This window comes from Engystomops pustulosus, chromosome 1 (assembly GCF_040894005.1).
Source record: "Engystomops pustulosus chromosome 1, aEngPut4.maternal, whole genome shotgun sequence".
Taxonomy (NCBI): domain Eukaryota; kingdom Metazoa; phylum Chordata; class Amphibia; order Anura; family Leptodactylidae; genus Engystomops; species Engystomops pustulosus.
Genome location: NC_092411.1, coordinates 249,787,280 through 249,799,388, shown reverse-complemented (window position 1 = coordinate 249,799,388; position 12,109 = coordinate 249,787,280). Strand labels below are relative to the sequence as shown.

The 12,109-nt window shown below is 40.5% G+C and overlaps 1 protein-coding gene across 1 annotated transcript in view; it reads left to right on the top strand.

Moving 5' to 3' along the window:
- The window catches only part of CEP135 (centrosomal protein 135), a 34,889-nt gene extending 23,415 nt beyond the window's left edge, over window positions 1–11,474 (top strand). Inside the window, exons 16-26 of the mRNA XM_072124064.1 lie at window positions 1,779–1,894; window positions 3,730–3,884; window positions 3,974–4,029; window positions 4,968–5,136; window positions 5,280–5,390; window positions 5,635–5,820; window positions 6,603–6,812; window positions 7,331–7,533; window positions 8,488–8,592; window positions 9,027–9,182; window positions 10,543–11,474. Of these exons, the coding sequence (XP_071980165.1) occupies window positions 1,779–1,894; window positions 3,730–3,884; window positions 3,974–4,029; window positions 4,968–5,136; window positions 5,280–5,390; window positions 5,635–5,820; window positions 6,603–6,812; window positions 7,331–7,533; window positions 8,488–8,592; window positions 9,027–9,182; window positions 10,543–10,564 (1,489 nt within the window). The 3' untranslated portion in view covers window positions 10,565–11,474. The remainder of the gene's footprint in view (window positions 1–1,778; window positions 1,895–3,729; window positions 3,885–3,973; window positions 4,030–4,967; window positions 5,137–5,279; window positions 5,391–5,634; window positions 5,821–6,602; window positions 6,813–7,330; window positions 7,534–8,487; window positions 8,593–9,026; window positions 9,183–10,542) is intronic.
- Window positions 11,475–12,109: the final 635 nt, after the last annotated feature.

Here is a 12,109-nt window from a genome sequence, read left to right as displayed (position 1 = left end):
CACGTATACACAGTATATGCATATATATATATATACACGTATACACAGTATATGCATATATATATATATATACACGTATACACAGTATATGCATATATATATATATACACGTATACACAGTATATGCATATATATATATATACACGTATACACAGTATATGCATATATATACACGTATACACAGTATATGCATATATATACACACGTATACACAGTATATGCATATATATACACACGTATACACAGTATATGCATATATATACACAGTATATGCATATATATACACACGTATACACAGTATATGCATATATATACACACGTATACACAGTATATGCATATATATACACACGTATACACATGTGTGTGTGTATATATATATATATACACACGTATATGCATATATATATATACATATATATATATATACACACGTATATGCATATATATATATATACATATATATATATATACACACGTATATGCATATATATGCATATATATATATATATATATATATATATATATATATATATACACACACACGTATACACAGTGTGGCTCCTCAACCTCATGGGCCCCGTAGCAGCTGCTACAGCGGTAGTTACGCAACTTATGACAGGGGCTAACACAGGCCTGTAGTTGCAGCTTATCTACATCTGCCATAGGTGGAGAATTGGTACAGTCAATATTAGTCTAATATGTGTGGGCAGCCATGTGTCACTGCTGCCAAATACAATCCCAACAGTGACACATGGTGATGGCAGTATCGTGCTATGGGGGCAGGGACAGGACCACTGGTTGCTGTTTAAGGAAAGATGAATGCAGCCAATTACAGAGATATCCTGTTTGAAGGCGCTATATAAATAAAGATTAGTAAAGACTATTATTAAAGCCTCTTTCAGACTGTGCCGAAGGTTCACCTTTCAACAAGACAATGACCATAAGCACACAGCTAATGTAACAAAACAGAGGCTTCGGGACAACTCTGTGACCATTCCTGACTGTCCCAGCCAGAGCCCAGACCTAAACCCAATTGGTCATCTCTGGATTGACGTTCGGGGGAGCGGCGATCTGAAGAAACATGGCGGCGCCCATGCGACTTTGCCAGCAGCAGAGAAGTGGTTAACACCCGCGATTGGTGCAAGCACTGACCGCGGGTGATAGCGATGGGTCTTTGCTGCGATATGCAGCAAAGCCCATCTCTGTATGAAGAGGGCTCAGCCCGTGAGCCCTCTTCATACACCCTTCATAGCTCTGCGGCGGAGTGTGAAGGGGTTAAAGGTAAACTAGCAGTTACTATACAGAAATACAAACAAGACATACCTCACACCTGCCCCTTCTTATTCTGATCCTGGTAGTGGTGTTCTTTACGCTTGACACGCCGGGGTTGCCTAGAAAAGATACTTATAATTAGCAGGCCGGAGCACCTGATAATTATGCACGCCCTACCAACCTACCTCTCCCATGATGGCGTGCATAATTATCAGCCAGGAGCGCTGGGCATCTTGTCCCCGCACTCTGTGCTGCTAATTATAAGCCTCTTTTCTGCATTAAGCCAGGATCGCCTAGAACTCCACTGGGATGGGATTGAAGAGGAGCATATGCAAGTATATCTACATTTCAGTTTTTTCTGTTAAGATGGGGTACAGGGTGTACGTTAATGAGGGTCAAAAACTTTTATATATATATTTTATTTATTTTTTTGTTCTTAAATGTCCATGCATTTACTTTTTGGGTTTCATAACTACATCACAATATTGTTTCACTTGTTACTCAGGTTATTGAATGAGCAACTTCAAAAGTCAATGGAAGATCTTCAACATCGCCTTACCATAAAATCAAATGAGCTGCAGTTATCACAAGAAGAAATAGCAACTTTAGAAGAAAGAATAGGTAAAATCTATACAGATGACCTGGCCCTTTTTTGTTTTTTTCATTTCCATTTTTCCCTTATTTATAATTTTTAACTTTTTTTTTTTTTAATTATTATTATTATTACTCTTACTATTTTTCAGACCCCATAGGGTACTTTAACCCTGGGTTGTCTGATTGATCATATCATATACTGCCATACTACATATGGGGATTTTCCACCTCATTCATTAAAATGTGCAAATCGCACATTGTAATGAATAGGATAATACGAGACAGACAGGAAAACCTGAGGCTGTCATGGCAACTGACAATCTTTGCTCCCCGATGACATCACGGGGAGCGACGATTGTCACCAAGATAGCAGCGCCCCTCTGCTTTGCCGGCGGTGATCGACGGGACAACACCGATAGCTAGCACCGATCACGGGTGTTAACGGTAAGCCTTTGCTGCAATATACAGTAAAGACTTACCGGCTATGGAGAGGGCTCGGCCCGCGAGCCCTCTCCATGTACCTGCGCCAGACGCGTGTCATACGATTACGGCATGCGTCATTAAATGTTAAATGTTTCCTGTTTATTGCATATCATAGTTCTGCCATAGGATCTACATGGAAACTAGATAAACGGGGAGATTTGTAACTGCTTCTACACCAGTTTTCTGGTGTAGAAGCTGTAAAAGAATCACAAATTCTTGCGCAGTAGAAGAACCTGCGATTCTTACAGTGACTACGCCACAAGTGGTGTGAGAGGGCATAGAGCGCTTCCACCCTCTGCCTGCATAGTTTTAATAAAGATGCGGCCACTCGCAGGTTTTTACTCAAAACTATGCAAGGTCGGACCTATCATAGTTTTGCCCAATGGCCACACCACCAACCAGATACATCAAGAGGCCTAAGCCTTTTGATATATAAAGGGGACATGACCACTTTCATACTTCGGCGCTGGCGTACAATAAATCTCCTCCTTTGTGTGTCTGTCCATGAAACCACAGAGTGTTGGATACAGTATCTAACTGCAGGGGTGGAGGGAGACAATGTATTGCAGCTCTGTCTTGTTAGCATCAGAGCCTTGTCTTTGTGCAGCTCTGTGGAGGTGGAAGTCTCTTGCTAAGAATTGGTGTGGCTAAGCATTTCCTCTGTTCCCCCACTAGTCCCTCCACTAGTGACACTACACTACTCTCTGGCTATATTACAGACAACTTCACTTCTGTGCAGCTTCCTACCCCAAACCTCTGTAAGTGACACAATGGGGCACATTTAGTAAGGGTCCGCAGCCGCGAATCCGTCGGGTTTTTCCCGAATATTTCCGCTTTGCGCTGTATTTCACGGGATTGTGGCGCACGCGAATAGTTTTTTTGGCGCAATCGCGCCGACTTTCGCGCGACAGAAATCGGGGGGGGTGGCCACCGGACAACCCGAAGGATTCGGAAAAACCGCAGAATTTAAAAAGCCATTTGTGTCGCAAGATCAAGCACTCACATACACCAGAAAAAAGCAGGTGAACTCCGGCGGACCTCGGCACAGCAGCGACACCTGGTGAATATCGGCGCACGGACCTTAGTGAATCCCCAATATGGACATTATTCTGCTTTCAAAGGGGGATGATTTTGGTGATACGCTAAAAATGTGGGTAAGCGCAGATAGAACAGGTTCTGGAAAACCCAGACAGACCTCCTGTAGAGAGGATTTATTGATCCATGAACAAGCAAGAGCATCTCCAACAGAAGGATTAAGTGAATTTGTCTTTGATCATTGCAGTTTGGTGTAAATGTTCATAAAATACACACTATAAGGTGCTTTTCTTTCATATGTTTAACTATTTTTGCTTTTCAAATTTTCTTTTTTTTACTTTTAGGTGAATTGAATCACAAGGTGTCTGCGCAGGTCACTGAAATGACAGCTCTCAGAAACACAATTTCTGTCTTGGACAAGGAAAAAGATAACCTGCAGGAAGAAGTGGATGAGAAGACGGAGCGAGTAGCGTGTTTAGATGAGAACCTAGATAATAAGGTCTGTTACAAGAAGAGTGCTGACTTTTTTTCTAAGGAACCTTTCATATCTTCTAAAACCATTTGACTTGTATCTTTTATATTTTCTAGGAGAAAACAATGACTAACTTACGTCTGACCCTTTCTGAGCTGGAGGCTACTGTGGAGTATGTCTGTTTGTATTGTGTTTTAAGTCCTCTAGGAATTGTAATTTTTTATATAAATCAGCATGTTTATTCTCTTTACTCTTTTTATTGTTTACTCATACTTTCCTAGAGATGAGGCTGATAAGGTGCATCAGACTCGTCTATGGTGTTCCCTGCATTTTCGCGTTGCTTCAATGAAGTCTGTGCAGTACACCCCGGTGCATGTACCAGACTGCCATCTCATGTACAGTGAAGACATAGGGGGACATTTAGCAGTGCTTGGCGTAGAAGCAGTTAATTAATCACAAACCATGTATGAATGGCCGCTGGCGGTGTGGGCCGAAGCGGGACGTTCCGGCTGCACACTTTCTAAAAACTTGCGAACATTTGCCACTCAATGGTTGGACCCGGTGTAGTTTTGTCCACCAGCGCAGGTTTAAACCTCATGATGTATCGGCTGTAGGTATGATAAATCTCCCCTATAGTGTACTACACCAGCTTCAGTGAATCACTGTGCAGGTGCCAAGCACCCAATCAAATTGTGCCATGGGGGGGGGGGGGAGAAAATACAGCGCCATCAAGGACACTATACCCTCAGTCTATAAGACTTGTGTTGCATCAAGTGTAACTGGAATAATAACCCTGTTATATTACCATACCTGATGGTAAATGTCCTCTAAGCAACCAGAAATATATTTTTTAAATTCTCAAATATCTAATTCATGCAAACAAATTTGATTGTATTAATTTTTCTGGTGATTAGTTTTTTTTTTTTAAGCTGCTATATTCTTTTTTAGAAATCAGGCTTTCTTCTCACAAGGTTTTTCTGGGGATATGGTACATGGGGGATTTTAGTGACTGGGTATGACTTTTTTTTTTTTTTTTTTTTTAATTATTTTTTTATTATTTTTTTTATTTGTATAAAGGATGATAATTGGTAAAATTATTCTAATTTGCAGCCAGTTGAAAGATGCCCTTAGCAACAAAGACCGTGAGCTGTCCAGTCTACGCCGCCAACTGGATTCGGCCCAATCGGATCTTCTAGAAAATGTGAAGTTGAGGGAAATCTCTCTGAAGGAGAATAGGAGGTTACAGGATGATTTGGCCACCATGGCTAGAGAGAATCAGGTAGGAGTCTTGATTTTCCAGAAACACCTTGTTTTTTATAAAAGATTTAGCGCTGTTTTCATGTTTACCAGAAGTCAGTGGTGTCCACATCTTTAGCTGCCGCAATTTCCTAAGTAATCTTCGATGTTTGATTCTTTTATTAGACTATTACGCTGGAATTAGAAAATGCCATACATGAAAAAGAAGAACTAAAGCTAAGAGTCCATGGCTACATTTCTGAGGTTTCCAGAATTGAAACATTAATGGCTGCCAAGGTGAGCGCTTGCTGTTTAGTTTGAAAAGATGCTGTATCTTTAGATTCATCCTCAACATGACATTTATAACGGCAGCAGCAGAAATTACTGTGACAGATGGTTTAAAACACTGACATTCTGTACCAGCAAATTCTGAGCAAGACGTAAACATTTAGAGCATCCTTGTACTAATATTAAGCTGCTCTCTATAGTGCTTTGTGCAGACGCACTTGTAATTTTTAGTTTTTCATACCATTCTTTCCAGGAACAAGAGAATCGGGATCTTCTGGATCAGTTTCGAATGGTTCATAGCCAGGCGGAGGAATGGGAGGTGAAGGCACAGAATGCTCTCGGTGAAAGTAGTTCTATAAAGATGGAGCTGCTCTCTGTGGATACTGATCGAAGACATCTCCGAGGACGCCTGGAAGACCTGGAAAATGAAGTGCAGGAGGTAGTGCTCAGTACACACTTGCATTTTGTTATGTTGCATATTTACAAAGTCCCAGGACATCTTTTATTTCAGAAATGAAAGGGAAAACAACATATATTACCTAAGCAAGTAATGGGTGAGAGGGCCTATCTTTTAGCTTATGTCCAGAACTTGGCCACCATCTTGTAAGCTGCCACATCTGATCAAGGTCAAGTTTACGAAGGTAGAATATCATAGGAAAACGGAATTCTCTCGGAAATTGTTTACCACATTCAGATTTTAAATATCCCTTATGGTTCAAAAGTTATTAACACTGAGATTCTCCACACCGTGGACGACGCTTGGAACACATCAGATATCTGTGTTTTACAGGGAATGTCCTCAGTAGTTGTTAAAAATTTCTGAGTTGAATCTTTTTCTCCTGACATGTACACATTTATGTGAGTGAGTATGTATCACAAATGGGAAGAGGATCGGGCATATCCAAATTCAAAGTGCCAAATTTTTTAATTTTTTTGTTTTCATCTGCAGCATCATCTGTCGTGGAGCCAGCACACGCCGTTTCACGTTAGATAGATGTTAAAATGAGACCGCTAGTTCCTAAAGTGATAGTGCTGCCTCAGCCTTACTGTATAAGATCACACATTGAATATTCATAAGGGTATTCCAAACTCTGGTGGTTATGACATATGCACAAGTAAATGAATGGAGAGTGGGCGCACATGTATGACATACTCTCTATTAGTCTACAAAGTCTCCTGCTGTATACAGTGATAACCGAATTACTCTTTAATTTTTTGCAGCACATGAATGCACATCAGGCTTATGAAGTTCAAATATCTTCCATGGCTAAGGCCTTGTCAAAACTTGAGGAGCAACTCCGACATGAGCAAGACGAGAAGGCTATGATTCTGTCGGACTTGGGGTCGGTGAGGGAACTGTGTGTCAAGCTGGACTCTAATAAAGAGCAGTTCTCCAGGCAACTAACTGCACGAAACATGGAGTATGAGAGGGTAAGTGCTAACCCTCATGTGTGCACCACAGTATCATTTTCATACTGTGAATAGGGTTGTGCTCTTTCCCTTTTCATATAAAATGACCAGTTCTTTTCTGTATCCACAATGTAGCAGTAACTAAACAAGCAGTGGACGCTTTATACTTTTATACTATCAGTTACTTCAATAAGTATTATTCAATAAAAATCACACAATTATAATGAAAAATTTACTCAGAATCTGTGACTGAATACTTGTCATCTCTCAACTAATAGTGGAGATTAGAGGCGGAGACAATTGCTCTGTCCTCCCAGCAGGCAGAAATGTTATTGATTCTAGCTACTGATGTGCTATGCTGAAGCATCATGGCATTGATGTCTGATCAGGAGAGAAGGCTGCACTGCAGCGACATACGTACAATAAGGATTGGTGGTGCAGTGTTTTACAGGTCTTGTTCAACATGTATGAGCACATATTTCTGGTAAGACATTTTAAGCCATTGTACACATTTATTTTCTGTCTTTCTCTTTCTCAAGCTTTTAGATGAACTGGAAGATATGAAGTCTGAAGCGGAACTTTTAAAGAAGCAGTTAGCCAGTGAGAGACTTACCATTAAGAACCTGGAGACTTTGCTGGCCACTAATCGAGAGAAGGAGTTCCAGAGTCACCTCAGTACTCATGAGAAGGAATCCGAGATTCAGCTGCTGAGAGATAAACTAACCCTAGCAGAGAGTAAGCTGTGAGTATCCTTCCTTCACAGGACTTCTTTTTTCCCCATAAGATTCCATAAACTCACATGGAGGAATAGTCAGGAACTGCACACCACCTGTCTACTGATGACTTTGTCTTTAAAGAACAACTGTAAAGTTTTTTTTCACAAATAAATAGCTCTTGTGATGTAGAGTAACTTTGCCTATTATCTTTACTACCTATATCCAGCAGTTTCTTTGCTATAACCGTCAGTATATCTAAGTGCTGAAGTAGCTCCTTTCTCTGCTGTGCTGACAAGCCCTGGAGTCCGTCTGATGAGCAAGCGAGGAGGGGCTGCTGCTCACAGAGGAAGAGGTCATGTGACAGCTCTCTCTGTGTATGTAGCAGAGCTAAGTGGGTTAAGGACTGTAGATACTGATGTCTCCTACACAGAATAGTGAGGTACAATATGCCCCCTTTTCCCTATCAGTTCCTCCTTCCCAGTCTGTGATTCTACAGAACTTTCTCTCTCTCTCTCTCTTTTCAACTCATGCTGCAGCCTTTCCCCCACCTTGTTCTTGGCACTATAAGCTCTGTGCAGATAGGCTATTAACCCTTAGTGCTCACACAGCACAGGCTATAGACTTCATGTTACCAGTTTACTTATGATTTCTACCACTTATTACATGTCCCCTGCTCCTCCATGTGATAGAAGCTGCCAGGGTAGTCACCCTATACATCCTGTATGTGCACTGTTCACTGGATTTACTTGTGTGCAAGGGGCCTAAGGGGGATTCTTGTTTGACATAAAAGCTTAAGTCCTGTTACTAGACCAGCTAAAGGGTTTGGACATTGACATGTAGGGTAGCTTTCTCTAAATAGTCTTAGAGTGTCCATTCTGCCCCTACTGATGCAGAGCTTAGTTACATAATGTTCTAGAAGGAATGTTCTGAAAAACCTCAGTTTCCAATGGTAACTCTGTCTCATCTGCTTAAATTTGTAGCAACAGCCACTCCCGAGAATCTACCATGCTTCGCAACAAGCTCACACAGCTGCAGTCTGACTACGATATTGCCAAAAGACAACTTACAACTGAGCGATTCGAAAGGTAGGGATATATTTTTAAGAAACTATCAATTTTTCCTTTTTTTTTTTTTCTCTCTAATTGCTTTTACATTGAATCTGTCACGTCTGTAATAGTTACATACACACATATTTGTGGCTCATACTAATGAAGTAATGCAGAAATCATTCTGGATATGCAAATTAATATGCAAGTTCAACTGGGAGGAGCCAAGAGTCATAAGTGTTACAGCTCTTATCTAGTCACTATTTCCATTTTTATGTACATCATTGTTTTGGGCCACAAGGTTTGTTTTTTGTGCTGGTTTTAGTAGGCATTTAGGAACTGATGTGTGTATCCAGAACATAATATGTTAAGAATCCTCAATTGAGCTTCCCAACATTGTAATATACATGCACATCTGTAGTCTAATTCCACATATGGAGGTTTTATATGTTCACATTCTATACTTATAACAGGGAACGTGCGGTACAAGAATTACGACGCCACGGTCTATCTACATCCTCCATCCGTACTTCGTCACCACTAACTTCTACAATGAAGTCACCGGCTTTATCTCCAGAGCGCTCCATACTAAGGCCAGTGGATCGAGGATCTGATAAGTCAGTGGAAAAGTAGGTTTGACTTTTCAGTTTCCTTAAGGGTATCTTCACACAGCACATCAGTAAATGTAATGAGTATATTTGTATGGAGCCTAGGGCTGAAATCTAATATTAATGTTGGACCTGCCGCAAAGTAGCGCACCAATTAACCATCATTCCATGGAACTAATCCATTGGTCCCAACCAGTGTGAAAACTGTGACAAGACTCATCTGATCAATGAGGCAGATTTGAGGTGGTTTCCTTTCTGGAATTGACATTAAGTTTTGGGCAGAGGTAACATACACTTGAGAAGTTGTTACACAGAAATAACTTATACGAAAGATAGATAATTGTGTGATCCCTGGGGCTCAACCAATCACAAGAGACCAATCACAACCAACAGAGAGAACATTGATCAGATCAAATTTAGAGAAAAATTAATAGCCGTATGGCCAAAGATGGAGAAGGCTTGTTGCGCTCACCGTACCGAGCCAGTGCGCCATAGCCGACTATGGGGGACACTTGCGGTCATACATACGTCCCCAATGGTCGTGTGCATGAGCCCTAAGGCTATTAATGATTGCTGAGGGTCCCCTTGATCTACTGCTTAGATAAGTTATCTAAAGTAGTCCCCCTCATAAAGGAATACATTTCCTATTACGCCTTTCATGGAATCTTTGTGCTGCTTAGCATGCCCCTCACTGGCTAAATCCCACCTTACCTAAAAGTCAAATTTGATGATTGATTGACTTGTTACAGCTGTTGATTAGTTTAGTCACCCCTGTGACTAGTTTAGGTAAATTTGCATATAAAGTTTTAAAGGAAATACAGAGATTTTGACCGGAGTTATAAGTTCTCTTTACACCTACAAGGCGGCCTTAATTGGCAAACGTCTGTAGAGGTGCAGCCACACGTTCAGTTTTGCTGCTCCTCTATTTTCACTCCACTCCTGGTTTGGGCATCAAAAACTGCATCTGATTCTGTTTTGATGTGTGGTCGCACCCTTAGGAGAACTTTTACTCCCTGACCTATGTAAAATGGACACTGTATTGCTTGGTGAACCAAAGTCTGTAATACATTGTAGGGCTACATTCACACAATGTGTGCCGGCCGTACTGTAGCACTGAGGGTACATGTCGATGCCGGGGAGAGGAGGAGGGGGTGAGCAGCGCTCAGTGTTATATGGCACTTGGTGCCATATTCCGGGGAAAGATAGGACATATCCTATCTTTCTCCCGGCTACGGAACAGTACGGTGCCGCACATGTGACCATTGCCGTCTATAGGGGATGACATACGGCTGTGTGAATGTAGCCTTAATGTTAGGGATGTTATACAAATATCGCTAAATTGCAGATGATTTGAACAATTATTCTCTTTTCTTCCACACAGGAGTGTAAGTTTCAAAGACTGATGGTCGTGGACAGAGGAGGAGACAACACTGTGAATGTTCTGTAATTGTAGGAGCTTGTATTCTACATTTTGTAATATCGTACTGCGTTTACACAGTGTAAGCCATGTACATATATAAAAAGGTTAATACCTCACTACCTTTCTTTTATTATAAACACTTTAGTGTAATGTCTTTCAATTATAAAAATATGTTTATAAATGGACAAGCAACGTGTCCTATCAAAGGGATCTTTCCACTGACGCTTCCTATCATTCCAACAGGATATTGTGCAGGATATATGAGTAAGTAGTGGGGAAACCCCTTTAAGGATTTGTGAGGTATGTTGTTATAGATTATGTTGGAAGCCCCTACATCAAGTGCTGGTGACCGAATACCATGCAGGTTATTAGTAATACAATTCTCAGGTCTGTAATTTGCACTACAATTTTTTTACCATATAAAAAGTTCATCATGTAGTGCATTAATAAGTTTCAGGCTTTCACAATTATCACTCCATTTAACCAGTATTCCAATATGTGCCTGTATATCTATGGGGTACCCCACATACATGATCCTGGAGGGCACCTAAAGCTATAGCCCAAATGGTGACTATGTATCTATATTTCTGTGGTAACATGCAGATCTTTTATATACTTATATACTGCTCATCTAAAATATATGTATAAAGCATTTCAGAATGAACCACGTCCTCTTATGGTAAGACTTGATCTAGAACAATCTGCTGTTCAGAACATGGAATGTTTACGCCTCAAACGCGTTTCAGAGATAACATTTATGTATTTTACCTGTCGCATTATGTAACTTTTTAATTGTTCCGTCATTTATATGTTTGTAAATGTGAATAATGTAAATGTGTTTAACGATGTGCAATTGGGTCCATCCTGAATTTTTACTGTGTTTATTATACACCTGACCTTATTGTTTTTTTTTGTGTATTTATTTTTATATGAATTACTATTTATAACAAAATAAATTTTACAATTTTTTTTTTTATCTGTGGTTTTTTTTAGCTCTCACTGCCAGGGCTAGAACTTGGATCTAGTGGACCCTGGATGATTATATGTGCATAATACTAGCCAAGGGGACGGTAACCTCTTATCATTGTATAGCACAGAGATACTCACCCTTGGCTAGTATAACCTAATTTGCATTAAAACTTTTGAGGTCCATATATTTTGAATGGGTAGCCAAATTTATATAAAAAACTCCAAATTGACCAGGGGTGTAGCGGCAGTCACATGAAATATGTTATTTAGGATCTTGTACTTGGTGGCAGGTCCCCTTTAATTGCCTGTAGGCCTTTTGCATACAAATGTCTTTTGGGGCCATGTGCTATCTGTATTCTCAGCAGCCCCATATTTTTCATTAGGCTCATGCACGAGTTCTTGGTTTCCAAAGTCCCGTTCATGAGCTGACTGCCCGGGCCACAAAATATAGATTCCTATGCATCTTTTCTATGGTCGTCAGCAGTGGGAGCAATGAATGTGGCCTTAGTTAGTGTTGTGGGCGCTAGTGAGTGCTGCCATAGTGTATCTGCATTCAGAA